Source organism: Mustela lutreola, chromosome 2 (assembly GCF_030435805.1).
Source record: "Mustela lutreola isolate mMusLut2 chromosome 2, mMusLut2.pri, whole genome shotgun sequence".
Lineage (NCBI taxonomy): Eukaryota > Metazoa > Chordata > Mammalia > Carnivora > Mustelidae > Mustela > Mustela lutreola.
In genome coordinates this window covers 142,340,622-142,366,846 of record NC_081291.1, presented here as the reverse complement: position 1 = coordinate 142,366,846, position 26,225 = coordinate 142,340,622, and the positions used below count along the sequence as shown (strand labels likewise).

Below are 26,225 nucleotides of genomic sequence, written 5' to 3'. Positions count from 1 at the left end.
TCTCTATATATCCTGTTGGTTTTACTTCTCAGGAGAACCCTGGTAATACAGAGGGTAAGCATTCACAGAAATGGCTGATCCCATACCTTTGAGAATGGATGCATTGGGTGCATTTTAACCATTTAAAAAGATTTAAAAGTTTCTTATATATGCAATATGCTTTATTGTTCACAAAAACGTTTACATACAGTTTTGATTACTATGAATCAAATCCGCATAGAACTCTTAAATTAATACTTACTTTCACGCATTTACTTAAATTTTTTTCTCCCATACTTTCAGTTCTGAAACCGGGAGGTGTCTTATATTCAGTGGCATTTGGCAATTGTCATCTACTAGGAATGAATGTGACCAGGTGTCATTCAAACTTGGTTCCCAGTTCTTTGTGTTGTCATTTCAAATGAGTTACCTGTATGGTTGACACTATATGTATTAATTGCTGTTTAGTATGTCCTAAAAATTATAATATGATTTGACTTTGAAACAAAAAGTTACCAGGTACACAGGGAAGCAAAGAAAGAGTGGAATGAATTGTGATATGTGGGAACCAAAGAGCCATCACAGCAGGTCCCTATGTCTTGCAATGCAGCCACTAAATATTTTACCCAATGAAGGAAGGTATCAACATGTAGAGAAGGCTGAGTTTCATTTTGTTGCTGAAATAGATACAAAAGAATGACCTATCACACATCACTCAAGGTACCCAAAGTCAGAAGAAACTGCCCAAACTCTCAGAATAGGTAAAAGACATTTGGAAGTAAAACACCACTGATTAGACTATTATTAAGACATGGCATCATAATTTCATTTGTAGGATTTTTTTCTCCCTTGCTGTTCTGTAAGAAATAATGTGCCATCAAGTACCTATTCAATTAAAGGTTCTCTACTGGATGTTTTTCTTGACATTTAAGCCTCCCATCAATTCTTCTCCATCAACGTCATTATGCTCAACCTAGAGATAAGAGATGAGTCATTTACTCAGGTTAGTCATTTAGTTTTGGTAGAACTAGGACTTGAATCTTCATGTGCCCATTACCAGAGCCTGTGACACCTTCTCTAGCCTTCACGGTCACTCTGATTTCTCAACTCCTCTGTCCTTCAGAAGCACCTTTGGGGAGGAATGGTCCCAAGAGGCCTATAAACTGGAGCTATTCAGGAACAAGATGAAATTTTGGGTTTTTCTTAGTTGTTCATCTAAAAACTTAGATTTGGGGACTGGAAATCCTGACTTGGGCTTTTAAGCCTCAGATTTAAAATCTTGCCTAGGGTCCTTTTAGCTTTGACTTCTCTGCAGTCAAATACCCCTCAAATTCCCCTCACATGTTCTCTTAAATCATCGTGCAATAGTTTCCTAAAGGCAATTTGTAAATGTAAATTTACCTTTAAATTTAAACATAAATCTCTCAAAGGTAGTTTTTCAACTGGGTACTCTTCATTTATGCCTGAGAATAAAGTTACAATAATAGATCCAAAAGTGCCTACAGAAAATAGGTGAGTTGGAGATAACCCAAAAAATGTCTCTAAATATCACCAGCCAAGGATTTTTCAGAAAACTCATGTTAGAAAAGTATTGAACATTTATTTTTACCAAACTCCAGGTTCTCAAGAAATAACCAGATGAGAGTCTCATATATAAATGTTTGTTTCCACAGCTATCTGAGAGGGAAAAAAAGAACCAAAATAAGATGAAAATGAAAACCACTTGAATTTCTAACCATAATTGTAATTGTATTCATCCCAACATTTTTAAAGGTTTAAACATGTTTTAAAAAGTGGTTTCTTCTTAGATCAGAATCAGGAACTGCGGCCCTCTTGGGAAAGGCCAGTCTGTGGTAAGCTAGCTGGCAATAGGGATGGAATTGCCAGAAATATCAGTGGGAAACTGACCAGTCTGGGATTCTTGTCTGATTCTAAACCCAGGAGAATTTGCTTGCATTTGGAATTGCTACTACCTCGTGGAATGAAACCAGGAAGATCATTATTCACACTTCATACATTTCTTTCTTTCTAGATTTGGTTTAAAGGCTCTGCGATTTGCATTCTAAACTAGAGGTATCCGATTAATTAAATCACAAGTAACAAGTAACAAAGATAATTCATTTCTTCTAAATTGAGCTAGTAGGACCATTCTCTTCTTTCCTAGGACAAGCATTCAGTGAAAACAGAATCGGTATGCAACCAGGTTGAGTGTTATTGTAATTTTCTCTGCTATAAAATGTTTGAGCACATTGTTAGCATTTAAATTATTAATAACTAATGCAGTGTTATTTGATATTCTATTTATCTGTTACCAGTTTTTTCTAATTAACAGCTAGGTTTACTCAAGAGATTCTTAAGAATGGGCTGTTAGATTTCAAAATAATATTTAGAGACTCATTTACAACTGTAACTTCTTGCCTTTTCCTGCCTGACTTCATCACTGGAGATGTCTCTCCAGTCCATGATGAATCATGGATCTAAATGTATACACTAAAATTGATTTTACAATTGGGCTCACCTCACATCAAGTTTCCCAAGAAAGCACCCAGGGATCATCAGAGACACTTTCCTTCCCATTCCTGTACCTAGGCTCCATCCTTCCACCAGTGTCCAATCCGTTTTACTATTTCAAAATTTTTCCTGCATTTCCATTCTCCTCTATCTCCTCTGCTAGTAGACCTCACCACTTCCAAGAACCTCCTAAATGATCTCCCTGATATAATTTTTTATATCCCTACAATCCAGTCTCTATACCACTATCAAAATTATTTCTCTAAATGCAAGTCTTAAAACCTTTTAATGGTGTTTCGTCATCTTAAGATTCCTTAGCATAGAACCCAGCCCTTTATGCTATGACCCCATAAGCTTCTCTGGCATCATTCTGCAGCATTCCTCAATGGTCCCCTTATATTCCAATCTTACATAAGGACTTGCTGTTTTGCAAACAGACCAAATTTTGTTCCCTTTCCCTCCTGTGCTTTTGCAGCATGGTCCTCTCAACTGACCATTTTCTCCTCATCTGCCCATGACCTTCTCACTTAGTTCTTTAGGACACGACCCTTCTCTAACAGCTCTGAGGAAGAGTGAGGGTGCCCATGTGTTGAGTTCAAAGTCAATTATAGGGTTGCCTCCTCCTGCATTTCCACAGGCCCCTGGGCAAACCTCTATCAAGGCACTTGCCTCTTAGCATTTCAGTTTTTGTTGTCTATGATTGTCTCCTTCACTGCCCTATAAACTCTTTGATGGGAAGACCTGGGTATTTTTGTATCTCCAGGACAAACATGGTAACTGTTGTGTGCTAGCTGTTCCATAAATTGGTGTGGCATGAATTTTAATCCTTTTCCATCACTTCTAGAAACTGTGCTCAAGTAAAGTTATTTTTCTTCCTTCTTTCTGTATGTTAGATTCTTCCCCCTTAAGTCCAATACATTTTTAAAACAAACAACAAACCACTTTTCTGTATCTTAGCTCCAACTTTTTGAAAATATTGTCCAATTATTGCTTTAAACCCCTAACCTCCTATTGATTCTTCAACTCACTGGAATTTGACTTTTACTTCAACACTCTGATGAAATTGTTCCTACCAATGATACAAATTCCTTCCTAACTGCAAAAGTCATTCTTTATCTTAAGTGATTACTCTAGGATTTTACATTGTTAATCTCTCCCTTCTTCCCTAAACCTTATTTTTGGGGTTTGTGACATTGTTTTCCTTGGTTTATAACATCTCTGAACATTGACTGGCCAATCCAGTGGCCCATTGTTTAAATGTTGGGTATCCCAAGGAAGCCCTTATTTCTTCTTTTGTCTTATTCTCCCTGAGTAACTTCAGCTAGTTCCACAGATTTAGTGACCATCTATATATCCAGTGAGGCAAAATCTTGACCTTCAGAACTGCTTCCAATTTGTAATATCTTTTGTGATTCACAATACCCTCAAACTTTACATATTAAAATCCAAATGTTTCTCTCCTCAAACTTGGCCTCTTATATATTTCCTGTGCTAGGGAGTTGGTAGTAGAGTTAAGGTAGAATTAAGAATACTGACTACTTAGATTTTTTTTTTTTCCAGATTTCTATCCTAGACTACATAGTCAACAAATTTTAAAAGAAAAAAATGACCCTTTATATGTATACTAAGTTAGTGTTTGTATGAATTATCTATCTATTGCTATGGAACAAATTTTCACACACTCAGCAGCTTTCAACTGCATGTATTTATTATCTCAAGATTCCTCTAGGTCAGACATTCAAGCACACCTTAGCTGGGTCCTCTGTCCAGGTTTCGCAAAGCTGCAATCAAGGTGTTGGCAGGGGCTGGGATCCTCTTCCAAGTTCACGGGTTCTTGGCAAAATTCATTCCCTTGAAGCTGTAGAACTTGTGGTAGTTTGCGTATTCAAGGCCAGTAGAAGAGAGAGTCTCTGACCTGTTCACTCTTTTTAAAAAGTCTCATCTGATAACGTCAGCCCCACCCAGGGTCATATCCTTTTGACTTGTTCAAAGTCACCTAATTAAGAACCACAAATCTCTTCACCCTTGCCGTGTAATGTAACATAATCATGGAGGAGACTGTTCTATTCTTTCTTTCATAATTTATTAGTTAGAAGCAAGTTATGATTTCTACCACATTCAAGGGGAGGGTCAGAGTGTAGACCATTGGGAATCATTCTATAATTCTGCCTGCCACAGCTTAATTTTTTAAAAAATATGAGTGAAGGGAAAACCATTGAATGCAATTTTGAGATATTAAAAGATTGAATGTAAAGAAAAAATGTATAGAACCTCAACATCTCAAATTTTTATGGAAATGGCCCATATTTTGAAGATGGTGAAAATGGTTTTCTATGCCTATCCTAGCTTACACTTACTGCTTTAGGCAAGAGATATATCCAAGAACCTACATTTTAGATTATATTATATGAATCTAAATGGAATAATCAGATAAATGTCTGAAAGACATTTAATTATATAACTTTTTTCACTTGAGGGCCATTTTACCATGTGTTAGCCTTATTTGCATTAGAAAGAAAAAACACAATTATATGTCTATAAATAAGTTCTATGTTTCCCCTTAGGGTTGATAATTTTGACTTTTCCCAATAGAGCTTTTTTTTTTCCCTTCTAATACTTTTGGCAAACTGTGGTTTTAATCAGAAGTATTTAATCTTTCCTCAGGATAGGTATTTCAGGTATCTCATAGAGTTGTGTTTTTACAACGTACAATGGCATATCTTCAGAGGCTCCTAGATCCCCAACTCTCCCCTTTCTGCCCCATACCATTTGTAGCTCCTTTTCCTGTAGGGTCACACAGATGTTCTAGAGTTAATGCAGGCGCTATTAGAATATGAAATGCATAAGAATCTCACCACTTCTGGGTCCTGCTTCTTAGGGAAAACAATTCCACTGGTACTTAGAAAAACACAATGTGACTTGGTGAATTTATCTCTTTTTCTTAACATGGTCAATGATAGCGCAATGCCCATTGTATGCAATCAGTGTGAGGTCGGCTTGCAAATCCCTACAGATATGTGGTTACTTCTCTACTTTCCCTCTCTTTTGCTTGGGCAACTGCCACATTGATGCACTGGAGCCACTCTTCTGCGTTCTTCTCATCCTTGGCCTTGAAAACATAGGTTTTATTGTCTGTGAAGATTTCAAAAGCTCGAGGGAGGGAGCGGTTCCTGCGTTTCCTGGCCACAACTTTCACACTCTGTACTTTGCTGAGTTCTATTGGGGAGTCATCAGGATCATCTTTCTGAAATGCATATGGGAAGGAGAGAACATGAGCTGGCTCCCAGAGTATGAAAAGATCTCTGGCAACTGGAGAATTTTCCAAGAAAATCAGAATCCTTTCACTGCAACTGGTTCTTAGCCTTTGTTATTTTGAATGCTAGGCCTCAGTGAGTGATTCATTAGAACAATGGAGGGAGTGAGCAATTGGTCCTACGTTACAGTATATTAAGTTGGCACAAGATGGCGAATTTATAAGAAATTATTATTTAGTGGGATTTGGGAAAATGTTTAATTCATACTTCTTTGATTTTAAGTCATGTTTGATTGGTATCAACACTATCAATAGAGCAAAATGCAATAGTACAATTGGAGTACTATTAACTCAGAATCTGAAATAACTTGAGAAGTATGAAATTGAATTTTCCTTTGTGTTATTTCTGAGAAAGGTGTATTAATTGAATAAATAGGGTCCTAATGTTTAAGCAGATCAAACTGTTTTGAGACACACTGGAGCTCTGGAAGTATGATTTGTCTGCAAACATTAAGTGAAAGAATACTTAGTGATTTACATTTTTCTGGCATCAAAACAGAGGCTTACAGATCACAACTATAACATGAGGGTCATCCCAATGGGCTAGTATGAGTAGTTTCAAAAGATCAAATACTTCTTTACAGAAATGTCTTTAACATCCCTGAATATGGAATACGTGCCTGTGCTTGAGGATCTGGCCAACTCTCCTTTCTCATGCACCCTGTACAACTCACTCCCCTTTCATTCTGCAATGGAAAGGCAACCTTCTCACTCATCCCAAATTTACCATGATGTATCGTCCAACTTGGAAAAATCTCTGGAGGATCAAAGAACTGGAAAGATCAACGCAAAATATTGATGCTAAGGAAGTATCCTTCAAACAAAACACAATCACTCCCCAGCTACTATATCAAGAGGTGCATTTCCAATTAGCAATAATCGCGCCTCGGATAAACCTCATTGGCTACGATACTGCCACTGCACAAAGCTTAAAGAGGTGCATTTCCAATAGCATTTCCCTTTTTAATGTTTAGTAACTATTTATTGCATTTGGTGTTATACTTATGACTATAAATTAAAATTATAATTAATTTTAAGATTATAATAATGAAAAATCTTAACATTTAGAGATTGATAGTCACAAATTATTAAAATAATTAAATTTCAATTTATATACATAGTTTCATTGCAGTGAAAAATAATTGGATGATCAGGATAAAATACTGTGGGTTAGGTAGAAAACAATATGATTTCAAAGAAAAATGATACCATGTAAGCATTGCGATGGTTATTAAAGAGGGCAGATGTTGTGATGAGCACTGGGAGTTATACTCAATAATGAATCGTTGAACACTACATCAAAAATGAATGGTGTACTATATGCTGGCTAATTGAACATAATAAAAAAAGATGAACTAATTTATGTATTTTTTTAATGGATGGTGTTAGGCGTGAATTGCCTTTTTCCTATGGTTATACTTAAAGGACAGGTGTGAACTTTTTATTTCAAAATAATAGTATTTTCAATTTAACAGAAATTACAGTTTGTGCAACTGTTTAAATTTATGATAAACTTAAAATGTGGCAAGGTATTACACAGATTTTCAAGATTCTTTTAGGGAATAGACAGAATAAAGTTTGAAGATGCCTGTGCTAGATAATACTTTATTAGCTTAATTTGGTTTATGGTAAATATCTGACAGCAATAAAGCTGTATTTCTTTGAATTAGTTTATAGAATAGAAATTGATACATGGAGGAACTGATCAAGAAAACAAAAAGTTGTCATAGTTCTCTAAAGAGAGACAGTGAATTACCCAAGAGAAATGGACAGGAAGTCAAAGGGCACCATTGCCTAGCTGGTTGGTGGAGATCAAGACTTTTAAGAATGCAAAAGTAAAAAATAACGCTATTGTCTTTCAGTCCTTATTAAAAATGCACATTTTACCATTTTTCTCATTTATAAGAAAGGTTCCTTATTATGGGCCTGAAGCTTCAGCTGGACTGTTGGCCTCTGCTAGGTTACTGTGTCCCTGGGGATGAGAGGAAATTTGTTGTGGTCCTTATAGTACATTATATTATTTCTCAATATTTGAGCCACATGTGCTGTCAGATTTCTGAAATGTCAAACCATTATTTCCCTATAAAGATGTCAAACAAGTTAGCCAATTGTAAAATAGCTTATTCTCTAAGTTTTATTAAAAAGCTCTGAATCAAGATGTTTAAAGATCATTATTTGAGTTCAGGAAAAATATTCTTATGCACTAACTCTGCTCCATCTCAAGGGATAGGAGAAATCACTACATCTTAACTTCTATTTCTGATTTCTTTAGTAAAAACGGGAAATTCAGACAGTCACTTTAAACACATTAAAAATACTTCAATGTGGAGCTATGCTAAGAAAAGTTTCTTTAAACCTCCAATAACTGTCTGAATTGAGAATACCATTATACTTCCCTTTCAAAAAGATCTTCAGCCACAGAAAAGTCCATCTGTATATTTAATAATACACACAGATGAAGAAAGTAGCATGAGCTTAGGGCTTTTTTTTTTTTTTCACTCAAAAAGTTAACATTAAGTTTTATTAATTTAAAAAATGGTCAGAAAAATTTGTCATAATTGAGATACACCATACTTTATTCCTGTTGAGCAAAAAGTTCAAATAAATTTTATAATGAGCACTCTAAAGATATAGTGCCCATATTCTCAGTGAATCACAATTTTTAAATAATTTAAAATCTTTCATTAATTAATTCAAACACAGTTTGGTTTGCCACTGGCTCTGTATTTTCAGTGTTCATAAGAAGAGGGACAGTGCACTCATTTAACAGCAAGCTTTGATGTCACACTGCCTTGTACCTGACTCCAGTTTTACCTCTTTTTACCTTACTGACTCATTTGTCAAGCCAGTCAGAGTCTCTGTTCCTTTGTCTCTCTCACAAGGGGAAGGGAGTGGGACTGGGTCTGATGTTACATGATGTAAAAGTACCATGTGGTGGAACAAGTTTGAGATACAGTAGCGAAACAAAATTAAGTGGGTTCTTTCCTGCAGAACTTGTCAGAGCCTTAAGCTCCTTTGTATTTCCCAGATATCTTTGATTAGGACAAAGGCCAACTCCTGGTAATGACTGACAGACCCTGGGTCCCAAATGCCACGAATGGGGAATGATGGATATAAAGGCATCAGCTAGGTGTTGTATGCATGTTCTCTGGGCATCTTTAAACAGGAGTGGATGACCATGTGTACATATGCTCATGTTTTCCCCATCACTCTGATTTTGGGGTTCAAATGATATCTGTAAGAGTGGGATAAGACAGAAATCCAAAGGCCAGGATCTTGCCCTTCCTGGTTTGCCTGGCAGTGAGATAAAGACTGAAAGTGCCTACATTGCTAAAGTCTGGTTGCACAAGGCTTTCTTGGCATCAGACCTAACCTGGTGCCTGCCCATCCTGGGACCCAGGCTCTCAGGGCCTGTGCACTGTGCAGAAGGCCACGAGGATCACCTAGCCCAGAGGAATATGCTTCCATCTGCTAGCAAGGAAGGAGAGAGGGAGGGAAAGGCACCCCAGATTTACCCATCTGGAACATGGCAATAACAGTAGTGTTAACCTTAAAGGACTGTTTTGAGGATTCTTTAAGACAATCCAGGGTGGCATGTGATAAGCTATTATTATTATATTCAAAATACCCAAGAAGTAGGTCCACATTTCTTTCTCCCTGATCCTGAATTAATAGAATTTAATGATAGATAAAGCTGACTTGAAAAGAAGGGAATAACTCTGCATTGCTGATTGGAATGAAATGCTATTTCAGAAGTTTCCCACTGAAAATTCAGAGTATAGATATTTACTGAGCATCCTAGCTCAGATTGAATATTATATTAAAAGAATATTTATTAATTCTTTTTAGGACCCTTTTATATTTGTTAACTGAGTATTAAGTGACTGAAAGATGATAATGGTTTTCCCTAACCAGAACTGAACTTAGTTGACTACAAAAGGTACTTATTATAAATCATTCTTTGTTTCTTTTTTCCAGTCTTCTGTCCTTCTTCCCTGTGTCCCTGCTTCCAAATATAACCTTTAATTATAAAGGGAGTCAGGGTCAATATCACAAGCTATTAATTTATGGAGGTGATCTATAAGGAAACACTGTTCAAGCCAAGCTCACTGGGTAGTCCTTTGGCGTTCATCTTCAAAACTTAAGCCAACTCTTAAAAAGATCTTCCATAACAAACTGAAGAGAGACAGTGGATCATCTAAGGTAGGACAGAACAGAACAGACAGTCCAAGGGATGTATGCAAAAAAAAAAAAAAAAGACACTGTAAAATTATAAATGGAAAAGGACAAATTATTGGTGTATTAACTCAGGACAAAATCCCTAGCTGGTTGGTGGAGATCAAGACCTTAAAAATGAAAGTGTAAAAGACAGGGGAAACTTACAGACTTTCCTTTTTGAAACAGAAGTTGATTTCCAGCCAGTGTAAAATAACGAGTTTTCCACCTTTTGATGAACTTCCATCTGACTTGCTTCTCTTTAAGTTTTCCTTCTATAAGAGGTTGGCCATCTTGATTTACAACTGTTGAAGGTAAGAGAATGATCTTTAATTTCCCATTATTTATTTGGCAAGTGATCAAAAGTCAGAGTTGTACAATGAACCAGAATCCAGTAAGCATATTTGGAAAGTGCACTAATAAATTATGAATTTGGTTAACCTTTCCCCCTTTGTCCCTAAAGGAATGAACAATTTAGATATGACAATGGGATCCTGTAGAAAGCCCTCATTGAGATTTTCAAGAGGAATATGTTCACAAAAAGAGCATCTGGTTAGCAGTTTTTAAGGCATATTCTAATATCCAGCTTTCTGTGCTTCTTCACTCTTATTTCATGAAATTCTGTTCACATGAACTGCTTAGAAGCACACTTTATAACTAATCCCAAACCAAGTACATTTAGCTATTGGGCAGCAAAAGCCCAAGCAGTGTCTCCAAAGATGTGTTTTTCCTGAAGACACAAAGTTGCAAGGGCAAATGTAACTCTTCTGAACATGGTATTTCCACTCTGGAACACACATACACCCTCTCCTTTCTGCATATGTCCATCTCTGCCCAACCAACAACTAATGATTCCATGAGTCAACTCAAATATTGCTTCTTTGGGGGGAATTTCCCCAAACTCAGGCCAGAGTGGATTCACCTGCCATATGTTCTCACAGCCTCTGGTCTATTTCTTTTACATCAAGCATCACTGGTAGACTGTTCTTGGTGTTTATCTGATTCAGGTCTCTCTTTCCCATTGAACTGAAAGCTCCATGAGAGCCTTTGCTTTGTTAACTGATATATCACCAGGCCATTAATATGCTACCTGGAAAATACAGGGAATCTGTAAGTATTTTTTATGTGAAAAGGTTAATTTTACAGTGAAGTAGAGTGTATAGAATTGCACATAATCATCGAATTAGAAGATCTACTACAATGTCAAGAATCAGAAGTTACAATGTTGAACTGAAGAATTTCATTCATTTTGTCAACTACATAAGATTCACTCTCCAGGATGTGGACAAAGGGAAACCTCTTACACTTGGTGGAAATGCAAGTTGGTGCAGCCACTTTGGAAAACGGTGTGGAGATTCCTCAAGAAATTAAAAATAGAGCTACCCTATGGCCCTGCAATTGCACTACTGGGTATATACCCCAGAGATACAGATGTAGTGAAAGAAGGGCCATCTGTACCTCAATGTTCATAGCAGCAATGGCCACAGTCGCCAAACTGTGGAAAGGGCCAAGATGCCCTTCAGCAGATGAATGGATCAAGAAGATATGGTCCATATATACAATGTAGTATTATGCCTCCATTAGAAAGGATGAATTCCCAACTTTTGTATCAACATGGACGGGACTGGAGGAGATTATGCTGAGTGAAATAAGTCAGGCAGAGAGAGTCAATTACCATATGGTTTCACTTACTTGTGGAACATAAAGAATAACACGGAGGACATTAAGAGAAAGAAAGAAAAAGTGAATTGGGGGAAATCAGAGGGGGTGACAAAGCATGAGAGACTGGATTCTGAGAAACAAACTGAGGGTTTGGGGTGGGGTGGGGTGGGGGGGTTGGGTGAGCCTGGTGGTGGTTATTGAGGAGGGCACATAATGCATGAAGCACTGGGTGTGGTGTATAAACAATGAATCTTGGAACACTGAAAAAATGAAATAAAATAAAATAAAAGATTCACTCTCCAAATTTATAAGTAAGCATCTGATTTCTAGAGATTATAACAATATATACTTACATATATTATGTTCAATTTTCATAGCACTTTGAAAGTAATAAAATGTGTTTCATCATTTGGAAATTTATATTTCATCAAATATGCCTATTTGACCATACAAACACAACCTATTCTCCCTAACCTACCATTTCTCTTTTCTAACATAGGTCTCATAACTACTTTAGACAAGGAGGATTTATTCACCTTGACAGGATTTTCAGGATAAGAATGATGAAATGTATGAAATGTATAGTTTTCACAAAGTTTTACTAAGGCAAGTTTGACATTCCCCACCCCCATTCAATCGGATATTCTTTTGTCAATCTCAAATTAAAGCTAAAAACTGAAAATACTATCAAATATATTTTAGATAGTGATAGGACTATGATGAAAATAAAGTAGGGGGTGACCTGGGGATTAGTGCACACTCACATAGGTGGTCAGGAAAGAGCCTGGACATTTGAAAGGATCTTCAATATGAGACTTTAGCATTGAGAAGTGTCTCCCATCTTATAAGAAGCTTCATGACGACCTGTATTGTGCATAGCAGAGTATAGGGAAACCAAGAACTCAAGAATTATTGACTATCAATATCAAGAAAATGATTTCAGGGATTCCTGGGTGGCTCAGTCAGTTAGATGTCTACCTTTAGCTCTCAGGTCATGATCCCAGGATTCTGGGATCAGGTCCTGCATCAGGTTCCCTTCTCAGTGGGGAGTCTGCTTTTCCCTCTGCCTTTCACCCCACTTGTGTTCTCTCTCTCTCTCAAATAAATAAATAAAATCTTAAAAAAAAAAAGAAAATTATTTCTGCTTTGCTTTACTTAGGAATTATCTGATTTAAAGTATTAAAGATCATATGCTCTTTGCAAATTTAATTGTCCCATAAACATGATGCTTGCTTCCTTTGTGCGGTCTCTACACTCTGCAGTTACCTTGGATAAAGCACCTGGCTGGCTCAGTGGGTTAAAGCCTCTGCCTTCGGCTTGGGTTGTGATCCCGGGGTCCTGGGATCAAGCCCTGCATTGGGCTTTCTGCTCAGCAGGGAGCCTGCTTCCCTTCCCCTCTCTCTGCCTGCCTCTCTGCCTACTTGTGATCTCTGTCTGTCAAATTAAAAAAAAAAGAAATTAGGGGGGCACCTGAGTGGCTCAGTGGGTTGAGCCGCTGCCTTCGGCTCAGGTCATGATCTCAGGGTCCTGGGATTGAGTCCCGCATCGGGCTCTCTGCTCAGCAGGGAGCCTGCTTCCCTTCCTCTCTCTCTGCCTGCTTCTCTGTCTACTTGTAATCTCTCTCTGTAAAATAAATAAATAAAATCTTTAAAAAAAAAGAAATTAAAAAAAAAGAAATCATGGTTGATTTAAGTAATATTTATGCTCATGGAGCCTTCTGGATCTGACATAGGGTATTAGCTTCAAATATTTCTCCTCAAGGCAGATCCAAACGTTGCACTTGGGTGCCTGAGTGGCTCAGTTGATTAAGCATCCGACTTAATTTCAGCTCAGGTCAAGATCTCAGGGTCGTGAGATCCAGCCCCACATTGGGACTGCATGCACTGTGTGTGGAGCCTGCTTAAGAGTCTCTCTCTCTCTCCCTTTCCCTCTGCCCCTCCCCCACTTGCCCACAGGCTCACTTGATCTCTTTCTCTTAAAAAAAAAAAAAAAAAAGGCTTTACAAGTGTTGTGCCCCAAGAGTATGTGACAGAAGTTTGCAAGGAACACTTGGGAAAATAGTTGAAGGAATTGCTTGAAAACACAGAGTGGATAGGATACCATACCCGCAGACATACATAATGACTATGTGACCATAATGACCATGACAGACTCAAGACAAAATGATAGGCTTACTGGAGCACAAAAGGATGAAGGACTGTTGAGAAATGCTTCTAAACAGAGGCTTTTCACTGTAGGGCCCCGCCAAAATTACCCCGGGGGAAAAGTCCATGGAAAAGCTTGTAGGAAGGGAATGTTAGCAGAACTTTAAAGAAGCTTCCTGTGAGGGCCCAATTTAGGCATCAGAGTCAGCTTCAGATAATTTTATAAAAACCAAGCTATTTGTAGCTTTAGGATTAATTAAAAAAATAGTTTCAAAAGGCAAAAAACAAAAAGGGTTAAAATTTTTCACTTACTATCCCATGTCTTAATTTTTTTTTTCAATTATATCTAACATAGGCAAAAGATGCCATGTGTCATTTTAATAGGTCTATTGCCCATATCATGTCCTTGTAAGCAATAATTCTCATGAAACACTGTCTTCATGATCAAAACAGGGAACCAATTCTTTCTAGGGATGATCATATTCTATTTCAAAAATAACACATGGGACGAGACTGTGAGAATGATCATGTGTCTGAAACTTTCTTGTTCGCACATAACATATGCAGGATAAATAAATATTTTCTCTCTTGCCAATTAATTCATTAATTTATTTAAAGTGCAACAATTTGACTAAGTATTCTCTACCAACCTGGATCTGTTCTTCTCTTTGTCAGTTGGCTGAAAAGCTATGGAATACTAAACTGAATTACCTTGAGCAATTGGAGCCCAAACTGTTACTGTATTTATCAACTTAAAAGTCTTTCTGAGTGTCAACACAAATGTGTATACATTAATTGTATTTCTTTTGTGCAGCAAGAGTTGAAGATATTTATGCTGCTAAAAAATGAATTTTGAAGGGATTGGTCTTACTCAGCATGAAGGTGGTGAGTCATAGCGAAGTAATACCAGACAGAGACATTAAGCCTGAGGAACCCCATGGCAAGAAGAGCAAAGCAATAAAGAATAGTCCTCTGTTCATCCGTCAACCACCCAGCCATCCCACTGCACTTTTGACCACAGATAAGCTGTAAGGCACTATGTTTAGATCTAGATCTGGGGGAGTTAAAATGCCAGGTTCAGAGTTCTTAGATTTATCATCTTGTAGGGGAGGTAAAGCATTTTACAAATTATACAGCTCAATATGGAATTTGGCAAGTGCCACTGAAGAAGGAAAAGCCAAGCACCATGACACTCAAAGAAAGGAAATTCTACTTCTGGCTGGGAGGAGGTGACATGGTAGCTGGGCCTGTACTAGGGAAGGAAAAAGGGTATTTAGGAAAAGGGCAGAGAAGGGCTGAAGTACAAGAGGGATGTGTAAGAGAGAGAACATGAAAAGAAAAGAACCTAAAGAATATGGAAGGATCCATGAACTCAGAAGAAACTTCATAAAGCAGTTGCTCTGGGACAAAGCCATGGGTGGAGGGGGCCGGAGAGTGTGAAGGCAATGCAAGATTTTCTAGGTGTAAGATCCAGGAAAGAGACTGGGTAACAAACTGTCATGGTGAGGTCATATTGGAATTTAATTGCAGGTCTTTTTGAAGACTCATTAGAATGGACTTTGCTTTTCTTAAGGACTAAGCAGGAGCCTAGAGCCTATGAAGGTCGAGCCAGCGCAGGCATGAAGCCCCCCTGGGCCCAGATGGGATCATTTATGTATCACAGAGAGTCTCAGCAGGAAACAGAGGACACCTCAAGCTGGGTAATTGAGGGGAGTTAATGAAGGGACTATTTACACAGATGTGAGCAAGGTGTAGGAAAAGCACCATAGTACTCTGGGGTCAGGAAGCGTGGGAAGGCATAACATGCCTCTGTGTGAAGAAGAGATGGGAGAGAACAGTTAGGACTCAGAGGGAAACCTGTATAGAGAACTGACTGACAGGAACTGTGGTCTTGGGCACAGGACACAGTCAACCTGCAGCGACCAAGCAGAGGGCAAGCTGGAAATAAATAACCCAACCTCGGTCTTCTCCCTCCCTCTGATCGTCTGTCTTTGTCGCTAGTGGTCAACTGAAACTGAAAGCCAGAGGTAAGGGAGACTTAGCACACCCTGGAGAGGCACCTCTTCTTAACTGGGCAGAGGAAGCAGGAAAGCTTCTTGGAGTGAATGAGTCTGAGCTGAATTTTGAAGAACAAATAACAGTGAGGAGGGTGAAGGGAGAAGAAGTATACTGAAAAAACAAAAACAGAAACAAAAAACAGGCAAAAGGCTAGGCTTAGAAAAGCCTCATGAAATGCCTTCTAGAAACTAACTCATTCTATGTGATGGGAACCTGGTGGGACTTGGAGGGCCAGAGTTGGTGTGGAAGTCAAGGAGGTACCGGTCCTAAAGATCCTTGGACAGGATTTTGTCAGTTTTATCCAACTCTCTAGAGGTGTCATGCTTAACAACAGGGCCACCATGAACTGGTGTGTAGGTTGTCCACTGCACAAAAACAGGCAGCCAAGGTGGTGAGTAGAGGCTGAAATTCAGCTTGTATTTTGATGTTCAAGCCATACACCCCCAAGTGGATTTCATCCACCAGAAATAAAAACACACAAAAGTGTCATTAAGATTAACAATGGCCTTGCTTAACCAAATGCCTGGTGTATTGTAAAGGATCAATAAGTAGTAGCTACTATCATCATGATCATGATATCATCATCACCAACAACATAAAATGATCATCATCATGCTTTTACTGTGACAATGAACACTTGGTTTTTATAAATAGCACAACCCAGTGGCTCTAGGATAAAACCTGCCTCCCTCCCTCAAATCAAGAATGTAGTGAAATCTACATGAAGGTGTTAGGAATAAGGAGAGAATTCTTAGATAGTCTTTCCTGACTATTAAAGGTAAATACCTTCAAAAGAAGGCATATTCTGGAAGAAAAAAATATATAGATCTCAAAGACTTCGCTTTTAAATAAGAACTGAGAAAAAGGTGGGTTTTTTTCCTTTTTTTTTTTTTTCAATTTCCCTTGAAATTATTGCTTCTCGGAATTATAACTCTGATACAGTTTGTGGGGAATTTCTTTGTATGCACTGAGAGTCTCAGATTTACTGGAATTCCCATCCATGGCTTTACTGATTTTTTTTGTATGCATGCCAGTTCTAATAAAGCCAACCCTAATTACAGAGGAAATGCCTAAAGAGGGATAGAAGTATTAGATGAGGAGGTCATAGAAGCCACATTTAGTAAACTGAGTGTCTGTGGTTTTAGAAATCACTATGGATCATAACAAATGGTATGTTTCCAATGAATATCTAGGCAGTATTTTAGGGGGTCATATTTCTTTATCAGTAGTGAATGAATGAGGAGGCATAATCCAACATGGATTTTGAAACATTCTACAAGTTGCTGTGTGGCCCAGAATATGGCAGACAAATTCAATTTGACAGCAGCCCTTTGAGGAGGATACTTTCACATGTAAATGAATGGCTTCCTTCATCAATAATTTTATATCCATCAAAACATAGTATGCTAAAACAAACAAACACAGGGCACCTGGAGGGCTCAGTCAGTTGAGTGTCTGCCTTTGGCTCAGGTCGTGATCCTGGAGTCCTGGGATCGAGCCCCACATTGAACTCCATATTGGGCTCCCTGCTCAGCAGGGAGTCGTCTTCTCTCTCCCTCCACCCCTCACCCTACTCGTGCTCCATCTCAAATAAATAAATAAATAAATAAATAAATAAATAAAATCTTAACAAAACAAAACAAAACAAAAAACATAGTATGTTTTTTAGGTTTCTCTCTCAATCACTGAACTATTTATCTAAAGAAACCTCAGACCTACTATTTTAGAAGCTTGTAGAACAATGTTTTCCAGACTGTGTTCTGAGGACCACCTACACTGGAGTTACTTGCTGGTTTGTTAAATGCACATTCCCAGGTGCTGCCCAAATCTACTGAATCATAGTTTTGTGGGGTGGGGGGGTGAGGGGCCTTATATTTCTAACAAGATCCCCAGGTGATTCTCATGTAGCTCAAGAACTTCTAGGAAATTAAAGCAACTTCATGGTTGATGACAGTAATAGGACATATAATACACAAACTAGTTAAACTGCAAAACCAATAATGAGACAAAAATTGTTATGACATTTCCATATAATTAAAAAACAGGATAGCAGTATAAGATAACATGCATGTCTTTGGATTAAATCAATTGAGTTACAGAAAAAATGCTCAGAATCAGCATTCATGGAACTTGGCTTATTTTTTATATCATCAGTGAAACAAAAATTCTAAAGCCACTTCCTATGAAGGTAATCCATCCACTAGTTTTGTTTTGTTTTTAAGATTTTATTTATTTATTTGAAAGGCAGAGATCACAAGTAGGCAGAGAGACAGGCAGAGAGAGAGAGAGGAGGAAGCAGGCTCACTGCTGAGCAGAGAGCCCAATGTGGGGCCTAATCCCAGGACCCTGGGAATATGACCTGAGCCAAAGGCAGAGGCTTTAACCCACTGAGCCACCAGGCATCCCCTGTTCACTAGTTTTGTGCAGCAAGCATGATCTACTTTAATGCCTTCCTGGTAAGCTATCAATGAAGACTGGCCCAGACTTGCCCATTATGACTGGTAGGGACCAATGGGAAAATATTAGGGATAATGGAAGTGAATAAAGATAATTGCTCAACTTTAGGATGGAACTTTTAATGAGAAGGATTCCACACACGTTTCTTGTGTTCAGTGCACACTGCCATTCCATTAATATGAATTAATTGTCTTGCTGGCAAAACTGGCCATAGGATTTAGACAGTTGTAAATGTTGACTGCTTTACCACACTGCCGTGTACTGTAGAGCTGCTTTCCTTGCACAGGGAAAAAGAGATATGACATACTTTCTTGTCCGCTTGTGTGGGTTGTGTAAATTGAGCATATCCTAGCCATTGTTCCAGCTCCCTGTACATTCTTGGCATATTAGAACATTCTAAGGTGTTGTCTGCAATGCTTTTATAGAATTGATTAAGCACAAGTTCCATCTGTTGTGGTTCAAATCTTTTGGCAATAAATAGAAGTTGGAAGCTTTATCTGAAACATGTATACATGTATGCCATCATGCTTTGTCTGTGTTTGATATTTATATATTTGCATATATTTATATATATGTAATTATATATTTATATTATATTATATATAAATAAAATGATATCTCATATTACTTTTGAGAAGAACTTATTTAAGAAGATACTATTTATTCAAAGAATATATTTGGCACTAAATGTTATCATATTAATACTTTTGTCTCTTAAAATGAATCACTGTGAATTCATTAATTTGTTTTTTGTCACCATTTACCTGAGAAAAATTTTACTAAAAATTTTCTGAGATGATACCAACTTTGGATGTTCACTTATTTGGTTAATATTTATTGAGCATTGTGTGCTAGGGGCTGAAGATGGATGGATAAGGAGAGCTCCCTTCATAGACTTTACTATTTACCAGAGGAAATAGACATTAATCAAATAACCACATATAAAAACACAAGACAGCAGGTGTAACAACTGTCATGAGTAGAAGTCTGAAGGGCTTTGAGGACCTGAGTATTAGGGAGGTCATAGAAGGTTTCTCTGTGGCAGTGAATCTGAATTGTAATGGGGAGGCTAAGATCTCTATTAACCAGATAAGGAGGGGAGGAAGTGACAGGAAGAAGCATGGTGTATATGGGAAACTGAAAGAAGATCCTTCTAGCCTGAGTGGAGAGACAATAATAGATGACATATGGGAAAAGATGAGGCTGCAGAGGATGGGAAAGACCATTGCATGTGAGGCTGTGAGGGGTATATTGTAGAATCTGGTCTTTAAGCTAAGAGCTGTGGAAAGCTGTTGTAAGGTTTCATGCAGGGGAGTGGCACTATTGGAGCTGCATTTTGAAGAGACCATTCTGGCTGCAACATGGGAGGCTGACTGGCAGGATCAGCCAGACAAAGGTCTTATCAAAAAGGAGAATTACAGACCAATATTACTGATGAAGATGGATGCAAAAATTCTCACCAAAACACTAGCATATAGGATCCAACAATACATTAAAAGGATTATTCACCATGACCAGGTGGGATTTATTCCTAGAATGCAAGGATGGTTCAACATCTGGAAATCAATTAATGTGATACACTACATACATAAAAGAAAGAACAAGAACCATATGATTCTCTCAATTGATGCAGAAAAAGCACTTGACAAAATACAGGATCCTTTCTTGGATTAAAACTCTCCACAGTATAGGGATAGAGTGAACATACCTCAATGTCATAAAAAACACATCTAAGAAAAGCCCATAGCAAATATCATTCTCAAGGGTGAAAAACTGAGAACTTTCTCCCATAAGGTCAGGAAAATGACAGGGAGGCCCAATCTTACCACTGTTATTCAACATAGTACTAGAGGTCCTAGCCTCACCAATCAGACAACAAAAAGAAATAAAAGGCATTCAAATTGGTAAAGAGGAAGTCAAACTCTCACTCTTTGCAGATGACATGATGCTTTATGTGGAAAAGCCAAAAGACTCTGCCCTAAAATTGCTAGATCTCATACAGGAATTCAGCAATATGGCAGGATATAAAATCTAGGCATAGAAATCAGTTGCATTTATATACACTAACAATGAAACAGAAGAAAGAGAAATTAAGGAATCCAATATACTAATGTATTGAAAACCAAAAGATACCTAGGAATAAGCCTAACCAAAGAGGTTAAGGATCTGTACTCTAAAAACTACAGAACACTTGTGAAAGAAACTGAGGAAGACACAAAGAAATAGGAAAACATTCCATGCTCATGGATTAGAAGAATAAACATTGTTAAAATGTCTATGCTACTCAGAGCAATCTACATATTCAATGCAATCCCTGTCGAAATACTGGTATTTTTCACAGAGCTGGAACAAATAATCCTAAAATTTTTATGGAACTAGGAAAGAGTCCAAATAGCTAGAGGAATATTGAAAAAGAAAACCAAATCTGGGGGCATCACAGTGCTGGACTTCAAGCTCTATTTCAAAGCTGTAAACATCAAGACAGCTTGGTACTGGCACAAAAACAGACACATAGATCAATGGAACAGAAGAGAGAGCACAGGCGCGCCTGGGTGGCTCAGTGGGTTAAGCCTCTGCCTTCAACTCAGGTCTTGATCTCAGGGTCCTGGGATTGAGCCCCACATTGAACCCCTCATTGAGCCCCGTGTTGGGCTTTCTACTCTACAGGGAGCCTGCTTCCCCCTCTCTCACTGCCTGCCTCTCTGACTACCTGTGAACTCTCTGTGTCAAATAAATAAATAAATAAAATCTTCAAAAAAAAAAAAAAAAAAAAAAGAATAGAGAGCCCAAAAATGGACCCCCAAATCTATGGCCAACAAATCTTCAACAAAGTAGGAAAGAATATCCAATGGAAAAAGGACAGTCTCTTCAGCAAATGGTGTTAGGAAAACTGGACAGCCACATGCAGAAAAATGAGACTGGCTCAAAATGGATGAAAGGCATAACTGAGACAGGAATGCTTCAAAATTCTAGAGGAAAGCACAGTTGGCAACCTTTTCAACCTCTGCCACAGCAACTTCTTGCTGGACTTGTCTCCCAAGGCAAGGGAAACAAAAGAAAAAATGAACTTAGGATTTCATCAAGATAAAAAGATTTGCACATCAAAGGAAATAGTTGACAAAAACAAAACATAGCCTACAGAATGGGAGAAGATTTTTACAAATGTCTTAGCAGTAAAGAGCTAGTACCCAAGATTTATAAAGAACTTAACAGACTCAACACATACAAAACAAATAGTCCAGTCAAGAAATGGGCAGAAGACATGAACAGACATTTCTCCAAAGAAGACATACAAATGGCCAACAGACACATGAAAAAAAATACTCACCATCCCTCGGTATCAGGGAAATACAAATCAAAACCACAATGAGATATAACACCAGTTAGAATGGCTAAAATTAAGCAAGGAAACAACAAATGTTGATGAGGATGTGGAGAAAGAGGAACTCTATTACACTGTTCTCGGGAATGCAAGCTGTACAGCCACTCTGGAAAACAGTATAGAGATTCTTCAAGAAGTCGAAAATAGAGCTATGTGCAACCCAGCTATTGCACTACTGGTATTTACCCAAAGAATACAAATCTTGAGATTCAAAGGGACACCTGCACCCCAATGTTTATAGCAGCAATATCCACAATAGCAAAACTATGGAAAGAGTTAGATGATCACTGACAGATGAATAGATAAAGAAAAGTTTTATATATAAATATATATATAATATATATAGATATATATAGATAAAGTTTTATATGTAAAAACTTCTTTATATTTAGCTATATGTTACATATATATATACACACACACATATGGTGAAAGATATACATATACTATATACATATAATGAAATATTACTCAGCCATCAAAAAGAATGACATCTTATCATTTACAACAACATGGATGGAACTGGATTGTATTATGCTAAGCAAAATAAGTCAATCAGAGAAAGACAATTATCATATAGTTTTACTCATATGTGGAATTTAAGAAACAAAACAGAGGATCATAGGTGAAGGGAGGGGAAAAATAAAATAAGACAAAATTGGAGAGGGAGGCAAGTATAAGAGACTCTTAATTCCAGGGTTGCTGGAGGGCAGGTGGGTGGGGGGATGGGATAAAAAGGTGATGAGCTTAAGGAGGGCACGTGATTTAATGAGTACTGTGTGTTACATGCAGTGGGTGAATAACTGAACTCTACATCCGAAACTAATGTTACACTATATGTTAACTAATTGAGTTTAAATAAAATAAGTTAAAAAAAAAAGCCAATGGAAGGATTAATTTGGGAAGAAGAAACAGAATATGTAAGATAGGGTAATGTGTACAAGAAGGTGGGAAGGAAGAGATCCTTCACAAAATATCACCACCTTCTTGAGATATTTGATGACTTTCTGTGGCTGCTAAAAGCACCTGTATGTCATTTATATAGGTGAGTGTGTGGCTGAAAAACAAATTTCTTTCCTAATGTGTTTATATAGGTAAATAAATAAGTTAGGGTTACTCTGAAAGGTGATGACTAGAGTTCCTTTGAAATATATTAAGTACTTTATTTTGGAGGGACATAAAATTTTTTTAAATCAACTTTATCTTAAGCCTGTGTAGCGATAAGAGACTGAGTTACTCACTCTAGTCTGCCTTTTGAAAGCATGTTTTTCCTCCTGCATAGATTGGCTGGAATCAACTGATTCTCCAAGTGGAAAAGGACACATTTCCATGTGCGATGATTTATTGTGGAGAACCACAGGGGGACTATGCTTGACTGCCAGTATAAGGCCTATCAGACAGTTTTATCCTATTTCAAGATAAGATTGTTGACCTGACATGAAAAGGCAGAAGGATTAGGTAGTGATGGGAGACGAAGAATAGAAATCAAGCCCTGAAGGGGGCTAGGTTACTGATCTCAGCTTATTTCCCACTGAGGCTCTCATGTTACTAGCAAGTTTTCTATGGACTCTGTGTGTATGTGTGTATTGAAAGCTTTCAGTAAAACATTAGATCTGGGTATGTTAAAATCCCATGTACAGCAACATTTTCTTCTTTAAAACATTTATTTCGCAAAAGTTGCTCCTTTATGATTTCAGTTCAGGGTTTATTTAATTTTGAGAAAGCATTAGATTTGAAATTTACATTTCACAACAAATCCTCTATCTTCCATAGTCATCGTATCACTTACACTATCCACGAGTTACTCAATAGTCCATCCATACGCCAAATACTTGTTGGGCACTACTGTACACTGGGTACTGAGTAGGGCATACAAGGATGAAGAATCGCCCCTGCTTCATTGTTCAGTGGGGGAGGTTGATAAGAACAAGCCCAGAAGAACGGAAAGAACAGAGGAGAGAGATCTATTATCTGGGGTGGTGGTGTGTCTGCGTATACTGTGTGTGCGCCCACGTGCAAGCATGTGTGTGTTGTGAGAGAGAGAGGTGAGTGTGTGGGGGAAGGTTTAAAAGAGCGAGGCATGCCCATGCCAGAAAGGCATAAAACAGGAAAATGGGAAGAGGAGGAAAAGGAAAATGATTTCGGGATAATGATTTATCTGAGTCAATATGTGTGTATTTTGTCATTAATAGAAAGTATCTTTAAATAACAAGCTGGGGTTCGGTTTGACATAAGGAATGCGTATTCAGTAGTCACTAGCAGTAGATAAATATGAACACAAGCAGCACATTGCTTTTGGTGCTCAAACAACACTGAGCACATAAGACAGTGTTTTAACATATACAGAAGGAGGGAAGGCCTCACATGACAAACCTACCACCACACAAATCCAAAGTGGGGCTTTCTTCTTGTCACCTCCAAAGTACTGTGAATGTTGACCATGAAATTCAATGGGAAAGTTTCATATTAATGGACTCACAAAGCTATTTGCGGCCTCTGACCTCGGAGGTCATAAGCCTGTTCTCGCATGCGCATCTGAGTGGAGAGTTAGCCAGTCCACGCTGAAGGCATCCGGCGAGCAAAAGCCACAAAGGCTATTACCAGTTACCCAGCAGGTGTGAAGAAAATCTCCTCACAAGAGGCCTTTCTTCACTTGCTATCATTTGGAAACCATCTCTGTTTGGCCGTGTGATAAAACAGCATGGTTTTATAGCACAAAGATTTGAAATCAAGTTCTAAAGAGCAATCCTGAAAGAAGGTCGTCTGAAAAAAGACATGCTTTCATTTTCTTTCATATGCTAAGGAGCCCTCCTACGGACAAATACATTCAACATCCAAGTATCTAGTGACTAAGTGAGTAATCACACGGGGAAGCAATCTGATTTACAGAGGAGGACACCCGTGCCAAAACCGAGATGTCTAAGTTATTTTTTGTTGGGTGTAAGAGCAAAGGCATCCCCTGTGTCTCAAGAAATAAGAGTGAAAGTCACGACCTAGTTCTTCCTCCTCCTTTTGACAAATGTGACTGAACAGAGAGCCAGATGTGTTCCAGGATGGCCGAGCTGACTCACTGTTACTGCTAACATGCACTTGCAGTTCCAAGACATGAGGCCAACTGATAAAGGGGATTTGCTTGGTTTTCCAGAAGGAAGTTCTGTTCTGTTCTATTCACTTGCTCAATCTCGATTCTCTCATTCAGGAGGAGTACAGGGATGGGCAATAAACACCACCAAGCAAATCTCAAAGGATTCTTGAGTTATTCCAGTGATTTGCTAATTGTGGACTCTGTACTTTTATAAAATGATTATCGGAAATTGAATCAGCAATCAGAGGGATTGGAAATAGCTTTCACTGTAACCATTTCCCTCACGTAATCATTTCCCACACATGATCACACCAAAGCCTCTGTTCTTTAAGTGGAATAAGTCAGCAGGGAGGAAGATATTATAACATTGTGAAATAATCAGTCTTGGAATTTCAAATAGTCCATGTCCTTAAGTTGGATTTGCCCAAGAGGTGGAAATTTCAGGTTGAGGAATTAATCTGCACTAAATCTTGGTTCTACCTCTTGGTAGCTTTGTGACCTCGGGGAAATTACTTAACTTCTTTGTGTTTCAGTCTCCTCATCTGTAAAATGGAGTCAATAATAATGAGAAAAATGTTTAACTCATAGTTAACATGATAAACGACAGTAATTATAATAATTTTAGGATCTTTAGCCTATTTTAGCCTTCATTTTCCTCAGAATTCATCTGTACCTAACTAGATTCAAAGTGCATTTTACTGACTTAGTAGATATTAAATGCCTGTGAATTTCTGTATGTTGATAAGCATGTTAGCGGGTGATAAGATTTTGATCTGAAGAAGGGAATATACTTAGGCGACCACATAAGCCAGAGGGTTTTCTGTCAATTTCTGAATGAGTCCCATAGTTTAGGGTACACACTGTTAAGAAGGATTTATATTTTAGGATGTCTTTCCTGAAGTCTAATTGAAATTTCCTCACTTATGGAGATACTGAATAGCATCTTTCTTTCTATACTGGAACAATGAATACTTGACAGCAATTGTTGTATCATTTGTCAGTACTTAAAAAAAAACCCAAATCCATTTAAAAAATTTCTTATGCCTTAGACTCCAACTCTGCTTCTTTAAACCCCATCCTCTCTGAGGCTAAACCTTGTGAGGGGCATGTGGATCCTTCAGGGGCACTGATTAAAACCCAGAATGGTAACAGGACTCAGGCCCAGTATGTCAGGTGCTAGGTTAGGGAAGTGGGTCACTTGTTTTATATCTACTGACTTCTCTCAAGGAGGAAAGAAGCACCAGCCTCCATTTACCAGATTCACAATGCACTGGGTATCGTATAGTGATATATTTGATTTGATTAACACATAACCACAGTTTTGAAACATCCTATTTTAACACTTGAGGTGTATCTGATGTTGCCATTCCCAAATATTATTCATTCATTCACTCACTCAGCAAGTATTCATTGTGTGCC

At 38.0% G+C, this 26,225-nt stretch overlaps 1 protein-coding gene and 1 pseudogene across 1 annotated transcript in view; both read right to left on the bottom strand.

Moving 5' to 3' along the window:
- Positions 1 to 4,180: 4,180 nt before the first annotated feature.
- The window catches only part of VEPH1 (ventricular zone expressed PH domain containing 1), a 247,870-nt gene continuing 225,825 nt past the window's right edge, over positions 4,181 to 26,225 (bottom strand). Inside the window, 2 exon segments of the mRNA XM_059163672.1 lie at positions 4,181 to 5,734; positions 10,187 to 10,323. Of these exon segments, the coding sequence (XP_059019655.1) occupies positions 5,498 to 5,734; positions 10,187 to 10,323 (374 nt within the window). The 3' untranslated portion in view covers positions 4,181 to 5,497.
- Positions 6,567 to 6,733, bottom strand: LOC131826088 (U4 spliceosomal RNA; annotated as a pseudogene).